Raw genomic sequence first — 20,597 nt, forward strand, 5'->3', positions numbered from 1 at the left:
GTAGTCTAAGAGGACAGGATCCATTTAGCCAAAATGGCTTCAATCTTAAATTTGCCTTCATTTGACCTTTGATCTTGGTTAACATGAAACAAAAGTTGGCCTGTGATATATCTCTTGCTCTCAGGCAGTGTCTAAGGGGTGACTTTTTACAATGGAATGTGTATCCTGCTGGTCTCAGGATATACAGCAAGAAGTGATTGGGAGGGGTCTGGGATCAGTCTTATAGGATTGGTTACCAGCATAGAACCACATTGATTACATTAGAACCTAAGCTTCCCTATTTACTAGGTATGTGACCTTATGAGAGTCATTTGACTGCTCTGTGCCTTAGTATCCTCCTCTATAAAGTGGATATAACAGTACCTAGCTTACAGGGTTGTCATGAAGATGAAATGAGCTAATATATATAAAGGGCTCAGAACGGTGCCTGTCACGTGGTAGGTCCTATGTAAGTGACAGCCATTTTTACCACTCTGTCCTCAGTTTTTTTACTCTTCCAGGTTCTAGTCTTATCTTCCACGGTGGTTACCACCATTGTACCTTGCTTTTGCTTGCTTCAGCAAGAGACTTAGAATTCAATATTCCTATTTCCACATGATCATCTGGCCACCAGTGAGCAAAAAGGGGAAAGGGGGTAAAGCAAGGCTGGTTGAGAGCACCACCAGGCCCACATGTAACAGAAGAGGAATCCCCAGAGGAAAGTGTGAATGCTGCAGACAAGGGGAATGGGAAAGAGTGTTAGAAAGAGAGAGGGGGAAAAACCAACAACAACAACAAAAAACACCCTATCTTCTGAAGTCATTATTACTACTTTGTGAAATAATGTCTTAAATTTTGTTCTCTAACTACAGAGCCTGAGAAAGTGATTCAGGTACATGTGATTTCTTGAGTGACTGCTGTTCAGCAAAATTCTATGAAGGAGTACGGGACCCAGAGAAACTAAGGGACAAGAGCCAAGCAAAGATGTGATCTCAGCCAAAGCCTACACTGGCCTGAACCATGGGCAGCCCTGGGGCAAAAAGTTACGTAGCAGAGTTGTGCCTGCCTTGAGGCAAGGATGTCCATTGTTTGGAACCCCATATACTGGTTAATTCCTGACAGAGGTCAATTCTTGACCACAGGCAAGATGGTCCCTATCCACAAGATCATTGCAAGAAGAAGGGCAGCTTGAGCCGTTGGCAGTCAGCACTCATTGCAGCTAGGTTTGTGTGCATGGGCCTGGTAAAGTGGATCTGGTAAAGCGGCAGACCACCAACAGCATCAACTACAAATAATAATAATATAATGATGATGATGATGATGGCTATTATATATTGAATACTTATTGAACTAGTACTAGAAACTTACTGGGATTGTGGTTATTATACTTGGACACTGCTTTTATTTTTTTTCTTTCCAAATACAGTGTTTTTGGTGCAGTGAAGAAAGGGCTTGCAAAAAAAATTTGTTTTCCATATTTCGGGTGTCATTTCAGTTCTATATTTTGGTTGAACTGTCGTGGTGAGTTGTCCTTATTTGAATTTTATGTACTTTTTTTTTTTTTTTTTTTTTGCGGTATGCGGGCCTCTCACTGTTGTGGCCTCTCCCGTTGGGGAGCACAGGCTCCAGACGCGCAGGCTCAGCGGCCATGGCTCACAGGCCTAGCCACTCCGCGGCATGTGGGATCTTCCCGGACCGGGGTACAAACCCATGTCCCCTGCATCAGCAGGCGGGCTCTCAACCAATGCGCCACCAGGGAAGCCCTGTACTTTTTACAATTGATTTGCAAACTAGTGATTTGCTACAATTGAAGAATTATAAATTATTATATTTGCTTTATTAAAATATAGCAAGTCTGTTCATTGGTGTTTCCTCTGATACAGACTGATACTGATTGTTTCCAGCCAGTGTTGGTTCAAACTAGGTCAACATTCATTCTGATTTGTGGGTGCCTTACCATACCAATTGTTAAATACTTTAAATTTCATCTCTAAAGTACTCTGATGTACAATAACCATAACCCAGTAAAGGGAGGTTTGTGTTCTTAAGTTGTTTTAGAAACTCCAGGAGTTTCTTGTAAGCTAGTCCTGAGGACATATTGAGCCCAATAGCATTATTAATAACTTATATTTCCTCAGCTAATGTGTTCAATACTGAGAATTGACATTCAGAACAATGACTCCCTGGGACTGAACTCATCTCAATCATTAAAGAATCTTTAATTTTATATCTGTAATGTTGTATTTTTGCTTTTTTTAAAAAATTGAAGTGAAAAAATATAAATTTTGCTCACAAATCCATGTTTTCTTCAGAAACCATCAGGTAAATTTAAATCATAGTTGTAGCAAAGAACCTATATATAGCAAGTGACACTTCATGTATTTAGTATGAATGGGGAACCCTAGTCTCCTACTTCATCTTCTGCCCTGCTAGTTTCATTTTACAGGTACACCAGGCTGATAAGTTAAATAGTATTGAGAGGGGATACAGTTTACAGGTGTGCTGGAAATCTGCTTTCCCAGCAAGCGTTGGCTGCCTTTTTGATAAGGAACTGCTGAAACTCAAACAACAAACCATCCCCTGCTACCTACTATTTTATCTTCATAGAAACAGCAACCTGAGAGATCTATTCTTTCTGTTGAGATATTGCCTGGAATGAGTCTAGAGACAAAATAAAGGAAAAAATAAGCCTGTGGCCTAATAGTTTACCTATCTGGAGATAAAGGACATTAAATGTTTCCTCTTTTTAGCAACCCAGATTATTTTCAAATGTTAGTGATTATTGCATTAAGAGTAGTTTTATTGGAGCGTATGATGTATGTTACTGTATCATTTTTAATAATGACCAGTGCATTTGTATTTAAGAATCAGACTGCATGATATTAGGAACGATGAAACTATGAGAAATTATTAACCTTCTGTTAGCTTAAAATATATTTCTTTTCTTTTCATACATTTCAGTTGACATGTTTGGATTCCTGATGCTTCTACTCATTGCAGTATTGATTATAGTGTTCATTTGTCAATGCTTCATCTATCAATATTACCTGCAGATGTATGTTCCTTTTATCCTTAGTAAGAATGCACTTTAGGATAGTATCATTGAAGAGAATGCTAAGCTAGTAATCAGGAAATGTTTTACCTTTTTTATGTAATAAAAATAGTATATGCATCCATATGATAAGGAAAAAATTTTCAAAAGGTACAGAAAATTATAAAATAAAAAGGTTATTCCAGGACTTTCCTGGTGGTCCAGTGGATAAGAATCCACCTTCCAATGCAGGGGACACGGGTTCAATCCCTGGTTGGGGAACTAGGATCCCACATGCCGCGGGACAACTAAGCCTGCATGCCACAACTAGAGAGCCTGCGCCTGCGTGCTCTGGAGCCCGTGTGCCACAACTAGAGAGCCCGCACACCACAACTACTGAGCCTGCGTGCCACAACTAGAGAGAAGCCTGCATGCCGCAGCAAAAGATCCCGCGTGCTGCATATCCCACGTGCCTCAACTAAGACCTGACACAGCCAAAAATAAATAAATATTTAAAAAGTAAACTCCTTACCTTATTAAAAAAAAAAGTTTGTTTTTCCCACTCCCCACTCCACCTCTGACACCTCCTCTCCAAAAAGAATCCTTTTAATATGATTCTATTTGTATTTCTTTTTTTGGCTACCTCCATGTGTTTGAACAATATGGTTTTATCTCCTTTTCATGATTTCTTAACTTTACATGGTATCTATCAACTCCCCATCATGAAAGCTGAAAAATTTGTCTTGCACTATCCATATTTTTTTGTTATTTTGCTGTTAGGGGATATTATTATTTTGCTTGTTTTTTTTTGTTTTTTGTTTTTGTTTTTTGTGGTACGCAGGCCTCTCACTGTTGTGGCCTTTCCCGTTGCGGAGCACAGGCTCCGGACGTGCAGGCTCAGCGGCCATGGCTCACGGGCCCAGCCGCTCCGTGGCATGTGGGATCTTCCCGGACCGGGGCATGAGCCCGTGTCCCCTGCATCGGCAGGCGGACCCTCAACCACTGCACCACCAGGGAAGCCCCATTATTTCTTGTCAAGAAGGACACAGGACACCGGTATCTTTATTCCTATCACTGTGATTACTCATCTAGTATTTGGTAAAATATATTCATTGTCTTCTTATAGATATTTTTTTAAAAGTCCTGTGACTTCCTGTTATAATTTACAAAAATTAGTTTCTTTTCACTGCTCTACTGAGAAGAAATTTTTGGATCCCATATCTTCCTTTCTTTTAAGATTCATTTTTTTTCCCTTTTACTGGAGTATATTCTCAAGTAACTTTTTCAAAAGGAGTTCACAGAGGTATGGAAAATATTTTCATAGTCCATACACGTTGAGAAGTTTGTTTTTCTTCATTCTCCTTCAGGCCAACACAGTATTATTTTCTTTCTTTAAATTGTATACCTTTTTCAAGAAGGACCCAGAGACAAGATAGAAAGATCCATAGATGAGGCAGAGGCATTTTAATAGGCCCATCTGTAAGTAAAATGTGCCTGTATGAAAAGATAAGTGTTGGCCAAATGTTCTGTTTGCTTACTTAAGACCACTTCTTTGTCTAGGACTTTGTATTTTTCTGGCTATGAGACCTTATATCCTTTTCTTATTAACATATAAAGATAAAAGAAAGAGTAAGATGGAAGATAATTCCTTATTCTTTACATCTTAGAAAAAATATATACCCAGAAGGAAGAACCAGTAAGGGTACATTACATATGTGGCAAGAGTCTGTGACAAACATGTTGCTTTACATATATATATATATTCCCCCCCAACCCACCCCAGGATCCTGGTCTCTTATAAGTGTTATCACTTTTTTGCATAGTGCTTATCAGTAAAGTGGCTAATTATTCCCAGAAGAGAATAGGGGCCTGAGCAAATAATCCATCACTGAAGTTTCTGCAGTTTAGAAGGAAAACTCTGAAGTATCTCTGCAAACATGGGCCAACAACTGCCCTCAGTTCTGGTTTAGCTCTGCTATTCATCTGCTATCTCTTCTTTTTTGATTTCTTCTAGAGATCTCCTAGACCTTGTTAATTCCATGAGCACTGCATTCTGTTAGAGGAATTTGTCTTATTAAGGGCTTCTTGTATTTCATAATCCAAAGATGCTGCTTGGGTTCCAGAAACATCCATCTTTCATTAAAAAAAAAATGAATGACTAATGGGGCATCAAAAGATTGATTACTACATCTGATCTAATAGTCTTGTTATTTAGCAGATATGATTTTAAGTTAAAGCACTTTTTAAAGTTCCAAGTGTTAGAGAACATAAATGTTTAACCGCTCGTGTACTCACTGCCTCCTTTGACTCTCATCTATTTTAGTAAATATTTACTGAGTATTTATTATGCCTTAAGTAGTGTGGTTGTCACTAGGGACATAATTATAACAAGAAAGATAAATCCTTGCCTTCGTGGAGCTTACATCCTACTAACAGAAGACACAGAGAAATAAACAAGCAATTGTTAATTCTATTGCTAACTTACTGATATTTCATTTATTTTAATTGTATTACTGTATTCTTAATCAAACACTTTAATTCTCCTGGTGGATAAATAAAAGGAGAACTTAATGTAATAAAGCAATGGTAATAAAAAGTTACATAAATGTAGTCTATCTAATAAGATAATTCCAATTATAACTTTATTCTGAAAATAAGCCTCACTAACTCTAAGTTTACCATCCTTTTGAACAGAACTCAAGTCTATATTGCTGGAAGACCACACACGATTTACATTCCTCGTGGGACTGCTCCTGGCAAGTATTATAATTTGTTTGATGAGGTGCCCCAGACCCTTTCAGTAACTCACAGCTGGAAGTCTTCCTCTTACTTATCCCAGGCATCAAAATTAAAGTATGAGTAGGAAACACTGTTCTCATTTCTAAAACACATTCTTATAACCTCAGTAGCTAGTGTAGGATGGGTAAAAACCATAATATTGATAGAGAAGAGTTTAAAATTTCCAGCCTAAATTGGATATTAATACCTTTCCCAGTTACCCCAACTCCCACTCCACAAAAGCAACTCAACAAAAGTTTCACTTTGCTTTAAGGAATCCTTGAAGCCTTTTCCCAAATCAATTCATCCTACCTAGTTGACTGACCCTCTCTCCACTCTTTTCAGCTTGATTCTTTAAACCTTCCTGTACTTACAAGGCTCCTGCTTACCCAGAACTCAGATCTTCGCTCCCTTCAGCTCAACATGCACAGCTCTGGGCAGATCCTCACACTCCTCCAGGCCTAGATCCTGGGAACCCAACTGAAGTCAGAACCATAGCCCCCTTGTTCACCTGGGTAATTGAACCATGAAGTATTGACTGATGAAAGGGTACTGCAAGGTCCTCTATAATTTCCATTAAAAATAACATCAGGGGATATCCATATTATTGTGCTGCTCTGGGCCTCTGGGACATGATACTAAATCTGAATGAGAAGCAGGGTAAACCTTGTAGGGGCAAGGATGAACTGTCAAGCATGTACATACTCCATTGCTAACTTCTAGATCTTGTTACGTAGAAATTGTTTTGATGGTAACAGGATCACGAACTGTTTCAAAAAGCTATTTGAGGAGAGGAGCTGAAGTACAGGGTGATTGCTGCTTCCTAGGATTGAAATCACACCAGAGGGCTGCAGAGGACGATGCGGCATTTCAACTTGTCTCCCTCCATATTCAATTCCACAGCAAAGTGAACCAGGAGAAGTGCTTTGAAGAGAGCACAGGGTTGGATATTTATTCATTTCAGATAGAAACCGTTATCTAGTCACAGATTGAGAGCAGTTAGTTACACTAGATTCATTGTAGGGAATAAAATGTGATCAAATTCAGAAAGCAGGATTATTTTCCACCCAGGAGAAAAATCTCAAGCCCAAGGGATAGCCTATATTAAAAGGTTGAATAAAGGAAACAAGATTCTTCAAAAGGAATTGAGAAGAAGATGGAAAGTGGAAGCGTGGTGTCATAGAGATCAAGAAAGGAGGGTCTGAATGTATGAGTGTCCTTTAGACTTACAAATTGGGAGGTTACTGATACCCTAACTGCATGTGGTAGTCTTAGGAGTGTTTATTCGAGACACAGTATAAACAGACTTCTGACTTGTGGAAGAAGAAAATATGGAACCTGAAAAATGTCATACACTATGCACATTTGACCACGATGCCTCTCACCCACAGAGTTATTTTCCTGGAGTGATAGTAATATCGCCCCTCTTGGTCCTTGGTCCAAACTTCTCTAGAAAATGAATTCAGAAGATGATTTGAAGGGATTAGGGAATCATTGAGCATCCACAGGTTTTCTGTCAGCAGAGACAACTAGTCTTGTGGTCACCACCAAATGTTTGCCCTTTTCCTCTTTGTTAAACTCATACCCAAGTTGATAATACCTTAAGTCATTTGAGCCCTAAATATTAAAATAGCAGTAATATTGCAGTATCAGAATAGAAATCATATGATTATTTCTAGATATTTTATGTTAAGCACTTTTTAAAAATTAGGTAAGTCATCACTGACTTTTCTTAGAAAGACTTTGAAAAGGTAAATTGATTCTCTCTTCTCATAGTATATAATGAATAGATAACTGAAAAGCTAGATCATCCAGAGAGAGAAGAAGGAAGTTTCTTCAATGGTAAGCTTTCAAATTATATTGCATGAATTTTCTGCATGACTTCCCTCCCTCCTATTATGTAACTTTTCAGAAATGTAATCAGAATCATTAAGAAAGGAAGTGGAAATAAATCTGTAAAATGTAAACTGATATTCAATGCCTGACACATGTAATAGAAGGCAGCAGAAAATGGAGCTGTAACAGCTCCTCAGTCAGGCTGCCTTAGTTGAAATCTGGGCTTCATTTACTAAGTATGTCACATTGGACAACTAACTTAACCTGTCTGTGTCTTAGTTTACTCATTTGTTAATATTCTCCAGTAATAGTGAATAAATCAGTGGGTAGCTCTGAGGGACAAAATGAGATTTTATGGGCAAAATTTTTAGAATTTCCCTGACAGTAAGTTCTTAATAAATGTTAATCGTTACTCCTGGAGTACAGAATCTCAGCCCTTGGAGGCATATGAAGGTTACCTGCCCAACCCCTCCTCCAGTGCTAGGACCCTCTTGCCTGTATCTCTGGCATGTTTGATGGTGAACAGCTGGAGACTGTCACTTGTATGAAAACAATGACTAATTTGGCTTTGTATATGTGTGCACGCGTGTGTATATGAATATTGTGTGCACGCACAGGTGCTTGATTTTCAACAGGGTAAACACACAGGCATACTTTTATTGCCACTTCCTACATCCACCTACACAGAAAGGAAGACCCTAGCTAGAGGCATGCTCCATAATTGTATGGCTCCTGAAGTTGTCAGTGCAGGTGAATAAGAAATGAGAGGAAGGAGAATGCAGGTAACTCCCAGAAGCCTGCAGGCCCCTAGAGGCCAGAATGATCTCCAGGAGAGAAATTAGAGTTTAAAAGATCAGTGACGCTAGGATGACCATCTGTCATCCAAACTGGGACCATTTTGAGAGTAAAAGGGGGTACTATTAATAATTATTCTGGGAGAAAAGTTATAAACCAGGAGTTTGCGCAAATGAGAACATGTAGTCACGCTGGTTAACACCCACTGTTGTGAGGGAAATGTGTGCATTTATTTGCAGTTGGAGGGATTGGGTATCTATACAAACTTTTAAAAAGGCAATCTGACAGTGTCTATTAAAACATCTTTTGGGTACTCTTTGACCTGGTAATTCTGTTATTAGAGATTTTTTCCCCTTATGAGTCACCAAAATTATGTGTATTAGTTGAATGAGATGAATTTCTAGATTTGTCCATTTGTGACATACAATTTCATACAGTTCAAACTAATAAAATTGTCAGGAGTTGATTTATGTGTTGTGGGACCTGAAGCTTATGAAATTTTGAGACCCTCGTAAAAATTGTTTTTAAATCTTCTTTTTGTTAATTTTACAAAAATGTTTGACTCTGATAACACATATTCCCAGAACCTTAAAAGGCCTAGGGCAAATGAGGGCTCCTAAAGCTTAAGCTATACCACACATCTTTTATTAAATATTTTAAAAATAGGACACACACATCACACACATTCTTGTCTAGACTTGAATAAGAATGGAACTGTCATACATTTGGGGGTATAAATTAGTATAAGAATTCTAAAAATTAGGGCTTCCCTCGTGGCGCAGTGGTTGAGAGTCCGCCTGCCGATGCAGGGGACACGGGTTCGTGCCCCGGTCCGGGAAGATCCCACATGCCGCAGAGCGGCTGGGCCCGTGAGCCATGGCCACTGAGCCTGCGTGTCCGGAGCCTGTGCTCTGCAACGGGAGAGGCCACAACACTGAGAGGCCCACATACCGCAAAAAAAAAAAAAAAAAAAAAAAAAAAAAAGAATTCTAAAAATTAGTCTGCTAATATGAATCAAGAGCATGAACCCTTTTTTACTCTTTAAATCCCAATAATGTCACTTTTAGGAATTTATCCTATGAAAATAATCTAAAATAGTTTCATTTTTAACATGTAGCTCTATGATCCATTAGGAATTAAGCATGATATATGGTGTGAGATTCAGTTCCAATTTTATCTTTTTCCAAATGGCTATCAAGCACAATTTATTTTAAAAGCCCATCTTTACGCAAGTGATGAGATGGAATTTTTTTCATAAATTAAATTTCCATACACATTTGAGTATATTTTTATTCTATTCACTGCCATTGGTTTGTCTGGCTAATCATTCCCTAACACCATAATTAATTATGGAGGATGTATAAATTATTTTAATATCTGGAAAATGTATTAAACTTCTTCCCACCTCACATTATTCTTTTTGTTTCCATTTTTTCTTAATTTTAAGTTCAAGCATAATAAAGATGAGTTGTTTATTCTAACTTGTGCCAATGCTGGAAATTTCAGAAAGTTAAACATTTGTTCTCCGGAAAAGATAATCATTCTAGAACTTCAGAGGTTCTCCATGTAAAGTAATTCATGAATTTACAGTGATTTCCTCTTGATTTGTTTCATCTTGGTTGTCCTCCCCTCCCCGTCCTGTCTTTCTTCCTCTTCCTCTTTCTCTTTTTCTTCTTTCTGTCTTCTTTTCCCTTACTTCCTTCATCTCTTCCTTCTAGAGCAGACTTACCAAAGAAGAACTTGATGATATTAGTATTTTTTTAAAAAATTTATGTCTTCATATGCTGCCTTGCTGTCCAACTTTTGTACCAGAGAATTTCATTTTGAATAAAATGCTACTGCAGGGGGAAAATGTTGCAGGAAAGCTTTTACTATACAGTTGACCATATAATAATCATAGAAAGACTTTCAAATGCATAATGTAAAAGTTATAATTTTTAATGCTTTTTGCTTACATATTCTGTTAAAAATAAAACAGTGAAGCATTTAAAAAAATAGACCTGACATTCCAGCCCAAAACTGTCTTCTATAAAACAATATTTTGAAATCTTAGAATAAGACATAAAAATATACTAGGACAGATTATGGAACCTAGTTTTCTATTCTTGTTCATATCTAATCAGTATATTTAAAGAAAAGGTAGTGAACTCTATTGAGAGTTTTCACCCAGGATTCTGAGGAAACAGGGCTGTGAGGAGAGAGGAATAAAGAGCTGGAAAGACTGGGATTCAGGAAAGGCTTTGTTTGAGTGATGAGAATGGAATGAGGGAAAGAGTATTTGAAGGGAGAACTATCTTAAATTGGGAAGTGGGCTCCAAGGCAGAGCTTTGCCTGCAAGAATTTATTGGAGAATGCTCTTAGGAATAACACACATAAGGGAGAGAGAGAGAAGCAGACTTGGGCAGGGGGAATAATTGAATTGTCATATAGTCACAACAGAGACCTCAGTAAATTTAATGGAGAGTTCTGGAATCTAGATGGCCTCCCTAATTGAGGCAAAGGGGCCCAAACCTTCATATCAACTATCATTATATGTGGGATGCTCTCCAAAAGGAGACTTAACTTTGAGTGCAGCAGCTCCCTTTGACTGAGGGCAATTATCAAAGAGAGCCTGGCAGCTGGAGGAATGAGTGCCTTCTTCTGGAAAGGGAAGTCCAGGCATCTACCACAGCAGCTGTCATTCATTTGGGGGAATATTGAGAATAGTGATGCTAGGAAGATAGGATTTGAAATGTTCTACTACTTGTTAAGAGCACACTCTTCCCTCTCCACTTTAGCATTTTCTTTACAACCGAAGTGAACATTAATATTTCTTTCAATTATATCTTTCCATTGTTGTTGAAATTATTATTATTATTATTATTTGATTGACCCTATGCAGAGATTGGGCCATATGTGACCGGCTTTATTTCTGGGTTAAATAAATTTTGGAATAGAATTAATTGTGATGGTAACCAAGAAGGGAAAAATATACAAACAGAAGATGGTAGATTTATAAAGAAAAGAAGGTAATTGAAAAATGGTTGTCTTGGAGAAGTAGAAAAAAGCAGATCTAATGGGACAGAAAATGGTGAAGTAGAAGGTTGTCGCCAGAGAATAAAACTTCTCCTAGAACACTAGGAGATGGAACAGCTTCGGTCAGGAATTGGCAAACTTTCTTATAAAGCGCCAGATAGTAAATGTTTTAGGCTTTTGGGGTCTTCTGGTCTACTCACCTGTCGTGTAAAATCAGCCATAGACAATACATAATCGAATGTATGTGACTGTGTTCCAATAAAATTTTATTTACAAAAACATGAGAGGGCCAGATTTGGTTTGTGAGCCATAGTTTGTGGAACCCTGGTTTAGATGATGAAAAAGACCATTGAATGGCTAACTGGTGTTTGCCTATCTTGTTACGCTGACTTGTAACAAATGTGTTTAAAGATTCCAAATAAAATATCCAAAAGAAGATACAAAGGGAAAGCTAGAATAAAGTAACCATTATGTAACTAATAATCCCATCACTTTTGTCACATGGTTGATCACAGTATGCACAGCCTTTCACTAATTTTTTCATCCTTCACATTTATATTCTTATTTCTAAATACTGAGTTTTTTGAGATGGAAGCAACAATTAATCCAGCCAACATATGCCATCCTGATAAATCCAAAGGGGTTTTGAGAAACACATCATAAAAAGTAACTAATCTCATGAGAAATGTAGCAGTAATCCAAAAGGAATAGATTAGACTTCTGAAATATACATGTGACAGGGGTCTTTCCACTTAATTTGTGTGGAAATTGGTGTGGATTCTTGACAAATCTTTTACCCTTTATCATTTATTATGCAGCTGTCCAATAAAAACACCTTTGATACTTTTCCAGAGTTTTGAAATCTACATGACAAATTTTAAACTTCTTTGAAAAGGATGTTCATTGCCTTTTTGGAGTAAGGCAGTATTTTCCACATCCAAGTTGCTGCCTGGCCAAATCCACAAACAGGGATGTTATTAAGGAAAGTCTTCATTGGACTGTAGGTGAGATGAGATGACCCTAATCGACACGACTGTACAACCAATAGAAATTTATTCCAAAATTTCATTTACTCTTACAAATTGGGTGCCCAAACAATAAAAAGGGAGAATTAAAGAGACGCGTTTATGTTGCTTGTGTTTTTTGGTAAACACATGCTGTTGAGTTATCTGTTGAGCATGCCAGAGGCTAATGAGAAAATTTGTGACTGAAAATCGTGGAGACAGACTTAACCTTCTGTTTCCTCCTGGTAGAGGAGAACAAACAGTTAAAAGGCTGAGGGTGAGTGGCAGAATGACAATAGCTTTGTTAACCTGACTCTGTAGATTAGATGATCATTGCCCAAAATGCCAGCTTCTGGTTGGCTGTAAGAAAATGCCTTTTTCTCATTTCACTCACCAGTTTCTCCCTCCATTTAAATGGTAATTACACATTTATAATGCATTGCAATTATGTCCAGTTTTACTCAGAATCCTCTGGGAGCTCTAGAAACTAGTGCTTTCATAATGAGGGATACTCTTTTGGAGTTATTTCTTTGCTTGGGAAGATCTTGGTTCTATTAATTTTTTTCTACTTTCACTTGTCCTTTTTTTTTTTGTTTCCCTCAAAACCAATAGGATTTTTCCAATCAAATAGTGAGCCCTGGCAAAATTGAATAATGATATTCAAGTCATGTAACTTTAAATAATATCTTTATTTTAAATATCTTTTAATTACCTTGGTAGTTGCATATTAATTTGGTATTATTGTTTTCCCAAAAATAAATCAGACTAATTTCCAGTAAAATCCCCCCCTGCCCATTTTTCCCTTTTCAAAATTATATTCTTATATTTTTGAAAAATCTAATGGATAGGGCCTTCCCTGGTGGCGCAGTGGTTAAGAATCACCTGCCAGTGCAGGGGACACGGGTTTGAGCCCTGGTCCAGGAAGATCCCACATGCTGTGGAGCAACTAAACCCGTGCACCACACCTACTGAGCCTGCGCTGTAGGGCCCACAAGCCACAACTACTGAGCCTGCATGCCACAACTACTGAAGCCTGTGAGCCTAGAGCCCTGCTTCACAGCAAGAGAAGTCACCGCAATGAGAAGCCCGCACACCACAACAAAGAGTAGCCCCCGCTTGCCGCAACTAGAGAAAGCCCGCGCACAGCAATGAAGACCCAACGCAGCCAAAAATAAAATATAAATTAAAAAAAAATCTATGGTTAACTCTGATCCTGCATCTTTCCTTTTTCCCCTCTTCTCTCTGTGCTTGGTATTTAGTTCAAGATTCATTTTGGTATTCAAATCAGTGCCTACTTGTTTCATTAGGTTTAATATTTTATCTTGACCTTCCAAATAACTTGAATGCAATAGAAATACCAGACAAAACCTAATGATCTGGTGAAATTAATAATGACAAGTATTAAATATGAATCTCAACATATTCCTGACCTAGTACTTATTTAAGCAATCATTTTATATCAGTAACTTTTGTCTTTCTGATATCAAGATTATTTTTATGTAAACCTCCATCAAATTCTTTGGGGAACAAGCATTTTTTGCCAAGTTATTTATAATAGGTAGGATTAATAGTTATACAAAGATAAACATTGATAAAATATAATGTAGGAATAACTTTTTTTTATAAGTGTATATAGTGATGATTTCTGTCAGAATGGTATCTAAATGAGATAGAACCATATAAATGAGACCCTGTGAGTAATTCTTAAAAATTAGTGAAGGCAATAACATTTTTCTCAAGGGACTCCTCCTAAAATGTGACAAGTGCTTTCTGGAAGATGGGGGAGTTCTGTGGTCAGGTTTATAAGATGCATCTGGAATTTACTCACTGTAAGATCTCAGGTAAATTGCTTAATACCTCTGAGCCTTGATTTCCTCATGCATATAGGAGTAATAATAACCACTTTGCAAGGAAATTGAGGAAAAATGTAGGAAAAGCTCTTGGAATATAATATACAGTCAATATGTGGTAGCTCCTGGGCAAGGGAAGGAGCCAGGCAAGATACTACAATGAAGTAGGAGTCTAGTCCCTGAACCAGCAAGATCCTAGGTTCTAATCTCTGCCTACCACTTTTGAACTGTTTAATGCTAAGCAAATTATTTATCTACTGTCGCCCCATATGAAAGGGAAATAACAATACTATAAAGGTTGTGTGAGAAGTAATTTTTTATAGTGCTTAGCATATAGTAGGTACTCAGTAAACGGTTCTATTATTGCCTGTTATGTCACTGTAGGTCTGTAGGCACTATGGGAACATATAGAGGAACCTTACAGGTTACCTTTAGGCACTTAAAATCTTTCAAGGAAGAGAAGGCCTTGAGATAAGTATGTTTAGGTAGTACAAAATATAGTATAGTAAGTTCCACAACAGGGGTCCACATGTGCCTAAGTGTTGAGTTAAAGTCTATATAACTCATATTCATAGGGGTCAAGTAAGACTTCATGGAAGCAGTCATGTCAGCTCAGCTGAGTTTGAAGAGTGGTCAGAATTATCAACAGACAGAGATTAAAGCTGTTGGGGGAGGGAGTTTGGGAGAAAGGAAGCAGAAGGAGCAATGAAAGTCATGAAGGTGAATAAGCGCAGTTATACATGAGTAAGATAGTAAATAAATTCTGCTATTTCTTTAAAGTATAAGGAACAGGGAAGGTGCAGGATTAATGGCTGATACTTACTGGGCACTCATGTGCCTGGCACTGTTCTAAGGGCTTTAATTCATTGAGTCCTCACAACAGTCCCATGAGAAAAGTCTTAGTACTTCATAGATAAGGAAATAGAGCCTTTATAGTGCCTATATGTGAAATAGAAGATGATGTCCTTTCTTCTGAGCCTGTAGCAGCCCTGTGCTGAGACACAGCTTGGTGAGTGGTGCATGGGCTACACTTCTACCCCCGCTCACCCCTCACCCTCAGCCAGATGCTTCACTCAGGACCCCTCAGCCTACACTAGTGCGTGCAGCAGTCCTGCTTAGTGTCTTAAAGCTGAGCAATCTGGGTCCAGGGTCTGAGCTTTTAATCATGATGCTATGTGATGAGAAAGGTACCTGGTCCTTATTTGTGGGTAATCTTGAAATCCCCACTTAGGAATTTGAGCTTTGTTTTAAAAGTAAAAGGAGACATTGACTTTATTTTGAAGAAACGTAGAGGCACTTTTTAGCAAAGGTGAGGAATAACAATCATTTATTTGTTAGGAAATATATCGATGGTATTATTGGGGTGGGGACAGGGAAATGGGATGGGTGGATGATTTAGAGAGGGGAGATTCAGGCAGGAAGACAAGTTAGGAGAGTGCCAGTCATTCAAGTGGGCACAGGTGAAAGCCCAAATGCGAATGGTGGCATGAAATTGGGAGGAGCCTTGAATGACATTTTAGATTAGAATTCACAGACCCTCTTGATTTAGAAGTAGAGTGTCAAAAGGAGGAGCTGAAGGAGATTTCAAGGCTTCCAACTTGGGTAATTGGAAAACAATGATGCTGTTAAGATAAAGAAGGAAAACAGGAGGAAGGGCAAGGACATTTTGGTGAGAAGGATAAAGTTTTCATGTTGAATTTGTAGTAATGGCAAGACATGCATGTAGAAACTCCAACCAAGAGTTAGGACTGTGGGTGTGGAGCTGGGGAAATTTGAGCTGAAGAGCTAAATGAAGAAAGAGTCTACATGAAGCCATGGGTGTGGGTGAGAGCAATTGTGGAGTATGTCAAGAGAACAGCAGGACAAGAAAGGATCCTTCAGGATAGCCTTAATCTAGAGTGTGGAAAGAAGTTATGGTGTCACCCAAGAAGATGGAGCAGCGGCCCAGAGTAATCAAGTCAGAATAGAGCAGAGCTAAGGTATAGGACAGGGGTGGTCAGGAACACCAAATGTGTGGCACAGGCAAAGTTGCTCATACACATAATCTATTTTGTAAACTGCAACAATGCCTTTAAACAATTAGGATGTTTCAGGGTACTAAGGAGCACTTTGGTGCATATTAGGTACTATGGTAGCTGAAAATAGATTGTAGCTTTCTATAGTGCATTTTCTATCCTATGAGAAGGGTCATGTGTAATAAATGATTTATCTTACAGGACAGAGGTTGCCTGGAGCATCATGTAGAGAAGAAATCTGAGTAATGCCCTGGCTCGGTGGGAAAGAACATTAGAATCTATTAGCAATATTGACCCTCTGTGGTGGGAGTGGGGAATACTGTGTCAAAGTTGGTCTTTTCTGGATTAGATGCTTCCTAAGGTATTGTTAAAGCTCTAAGTTTCTGTGATCATCAGAGCCTAGTTTATCATACACATCAACCTTTTTAAAAAAGGCAAATGACTCCTCATGATTTTGTAGCACAATTTTCCAATGAGGCTTGCAAAATGAGACTGAATGTCAGGTACTCTAGAGTGAATGAATGAAGAAAAATTATGTGCATTCAATAGGGTAAATAAGGAAAAGTCACCACACACCTTCAACTCAGCTGGTTCCTAATAAAAGGGTTACCGTGTGTGTGTGTGTGTGTGTATTCAGTTGTTTGGGACTTCAGATAAATGTTCTAATGGGAGTATGGTGGTAATATGTGAAGGAATTGAAAGTAATTGCTTTTTACAGAAAGAGGGAAAAAGTTATTTAAATTTCTCCAGTCAAGAACTTTGATTATAGAAAGCCACAGGCGGGGAACATAAAAAGCCAATGCTGAGCTGGATTATTCACTGAGGAGAATTCATAGTAACCACATTAATAAAGTTTTAGATGAGCCTCTTCACTGTTGTATGTAAATAACTATTGCAGAGAAGCTTTTATTTTATAAGTATTCATTATCATAGAAATTTACTGTTCTTAGTCTTGAAAAAGTTGTCCATAAACACTTTTGGAAAATGCCATTGTAATTTAAATACCTATTGGAATTAATTTTAAAAACAATTTTGCTTTGCAGAATCCTAGAGCTGTAGCCCTTTGTATTTCTTCTAACATATCTACTGTATTATATGAATTTACACAAATCATTTCATCTCTGTGTCATAATATAACTCCTTGAGGGCAAGGGCAGTATTTCATCACTATACCATTGACATCGCTATGTGTAGTGCCTGTCCCTAGTCTCCTCTGACTTTTCTTCCTGTCCACTAACATTTTCAAGAGTCAGCTTTCATAACCCCTCTGATGAAGGTGTGGGACATGGTATCTGCCATCAAAAAACTTAAAATCCGGTTGCTGAGAGAATAGTCACCAGAAATAGATAATGAACAAAGGAGGTAATTAATAACTTAGAGAATAGGTCCACAGTAATTGATATTTCAAAACCTTGATTTCATTTTCATTCCTTCTTCAGCCACAGATAAATTCTCAATGATGTAGGCAAGGACTTTCAAGAGATATGACAACATATAGTAACTCTACTATTACTATCTCCTTTGCACACTTACTGTCTCTTTCCCTGTATTTCTGTTCTCACTGTTATTTATTTTTCTGGTGAGGGGCTCTTGTACCAATTCCTGATATTCATTTGTCAAAATGCTAACTTTTTTTTTTTTTCGAATCTCATCTTCAATGCCACCTTCAAACACATTTTCCTGATCTCCCTTAAGCAACTGTTATGTCTTTTTTCAGATCACTTTCCTTTCCGCTCTCTCTTGGTACTTATCTTAAGGTGGAAATGGTGTTTTATTGGATAGAGTACAGAATCTTGGCTCTGTCATCGTTTGTGATATCTGGAGCACATATTAAACTCTTTCTGTCTCAGCTTCCTCATCTTTAAAATAGGGATAAAAATAATTGCTTGTTTACATAGCTGTGGTGATACGATGAGATAACATATGTAAAGTACTTATAACAGTGCCTAACACGTAATGAATACTCAGTAAATAATGACTGTTCTGGCAACAGCTTACAGTTCCTGGCATATAGTAGGGTGTATGTTTTGATTTGAATAATAATGATAAAATTGAGTAAATGATGAGTTCATTTTGCTCTGATTCCAGTAAGAGCAAAGGGAGTTAGAAAAAGATCAGGGTAGGGTGGATTTGATTGAATAAGCATTTATTGCATTTTGCTTTGTGCCAGGCACTGGGGATACAATGTGAACAAGACAGACAACATCAGGGAAAAGGGGAGATGTTGGTCAAAGGGTACAAACTTCCAGTTAAAAGAGAATAAGTTCTGAGGATCTCATATACAGTATGGTGATTATAGCTAGTAAGACCATATTATATACTGGAAAGTTACTAAGAGAGTAGATCTGCAATGTTCTTACCCCTCCGCCAAAAAAAAAAAAAAGAAATGATAATTATGTGAGGTGATGGACGTATTAACTAATGCTATGGTAATCATCATTTTGCAATATGTAAGTGTATCAAATCAACACATTGTATACCTTAAACTTACACTATGTTATATGTCAATTATATCTCAATAATGGGAAAAAAAAGATAATGATCCCAGTATAAATACAAAAGAAGTGAGGAGCAAAGGAAAATAATTTAAAAATTGTGACACTGCTGGAAAGAAACAAAAGGACTTAAATTGGGGGAAAGGAAGGTAGGGAACGTACTTGAGATAAATAACAAAGGCATCGAGGGAGTGGAGTTTGAGCAAAGACCCAAATATGATGAGGAGTCAGTCAGCAGCAGAGTGAGGCGAAGGAAGTACCAGGTGGAGGCTCCAAGGTGAGCCAGAGCTTGGGGTGTTGGAGAAACTGAAGTTCAGTGTGGCTGGAGTGAGCAAGGGTTGAGCTGGATACATAGGCAGGGGTCAGACTATGGAGAGATTTATATGCCGCTAAAAGCAGTGTGGGTTGCATTAGACTTGACTGAGAGGGTTGGATTTTCAGCTGGGTTTAAGACTGTAAAATGTAGAGAAATATTTGGGAGTAGGCATCTGAGGTGGAAGAGCAAAGCCATGGGGTTGTGAGGGAGAATGGTGTAGGAGGAGACAAGTAGTCTGTGAAGTGGAGGAGTTGCATGGGGGCATATGAGAAACTATTCTCTTTTGGAGGCTATCATTCTACAGAACAGCTGCTGCCTTACAGTAATGGACTTTGACAGATTTTTCTCACAGCAGACGAAAAGTTAAGCTGATGTGGTGACCTTTTGGAATAGATGGTTTCTTTTCTGCCAGGTTGAACCTTTTCTGGGAATATTTGTGCTGAGTGAGCTCTTTGACCTTAGTACAGGGTGGGTAAATGCTATCCTTCACGAGCATTCAACTCTTTTCCTTTCATGTCAGCAGAAGGAAATAAATCATTTATGTTGGCTCGAGTAATTGTAGCAGCTTTTCATTTCCAATTTACCCCAGTGTGTGTGACTAATTTGAGTTGATAATCACGGTTACCCACTCACAGCTTTTCAAGGGAAGGACCATGAGTCGGAGAACATTACGTTTCTATAAAGATTGGTGTAATGGCCTTGAACTTAAGCTTTCTAGTCTAAACGTGAAACCTGAGAGTTAATGCTGTATTACATTTCCAGTAATGACTGTGTCCTTTTTCTTTCAGATTTCCTTCAGGATTTTAATAATCCTTACAGTCTCTTTGAGAATGACTGAACTTCCAAATTCCCTTAAGTTAAAATTTTAAATTCTATTGAACGTTTTTGTAGAGTATTTCATTACTTTTACATTGTGACTTGTGCAGTAATTTGTGATTATAAGGGTTAAAAAGCTCTTGAAACAAGATTTTATGGTTAGTTTAAAAGATTTTTTAAAAACTTTTGAATAATCTCCTTCCTAGCTAGCTTTACAATCTTAATATTCTTCCCTTTGAACATAAAGCGGTATAAAAATAGAATGTGCAAGCACCTGGCATATAAATTTATATATGGCAGAAGGATTAGAGGCTACACCCCATGATTATGTCTGACGTTGCTGTTTTCTCATCAGTATGACCAGACGATAAATAAATACTCTTATCTGTTTACATTTATTATTAAAAAAATGCACCACTATTCAGAATCTTCCGTACAATAGTAAATTTTAGGTAATGATCAATATTATTAGAATCTGTGTTGATGAATATATATCAATGATAATATATTTTTAATGCTATAGATAGCTTCAAATAAAAGAGGTAATGATTATTAACAATGTAAGAAAAATACTAGAGGGTTTTTTAATACAGCCAAATTATGCCAGGCTTCTTTCAATACCAAATAATTTCTTCATTAAAATTCAGTAATGATCTGATATATTCAT

General features: G+C 37.7%; 1 protein-coding gene across 1 annotated transcript in view; it reads left to right on the forward strand.

Moving 5' to 3' along the window:
* PTTG1IP2 (PTTG1IP family member 2) overlaps positions 1–20,597 on the forward strand; it is a 67,326-nt gene that overhangs the window by 7,795 nt on the left and 38,934 nt on the right. The window contains 6 exon segments of the mRNA XM_060156176.1: positions 852–871; positions 1,406–1,435; positions 1,437–1,500; positions 2,941–3,034; positions 5,705–5,766; positions 7,565–7,630. Coding sequence (XP_060012159.1) covers positions 852–871; positions 1,406–1,435; positions 1,437–1,500; positions 2,941–3,034; positions 5,705–5,766; positions 7,565–7,578 — 284 coding nt within the window. The 3' untranslated portion in view covers positions 7,579–7,630.

The sequence above is a fragment of the Lagenorhynchus albirostris genome, chromosome 8 (genome assembly GCF_949774975.1).
Source record: "Lagenorhynchus albirostris chromosome 8, mLagAlb1.1, whole genome shotgun sequence".
In the NCBI taxonomy this organism is placed as follows: Eukaryota; Metazoa; Chordata; class Mammalia; order Artiodactyla; family Delphinidae; genus Lagenorhynchus; species Lagenorhynchus albirostris.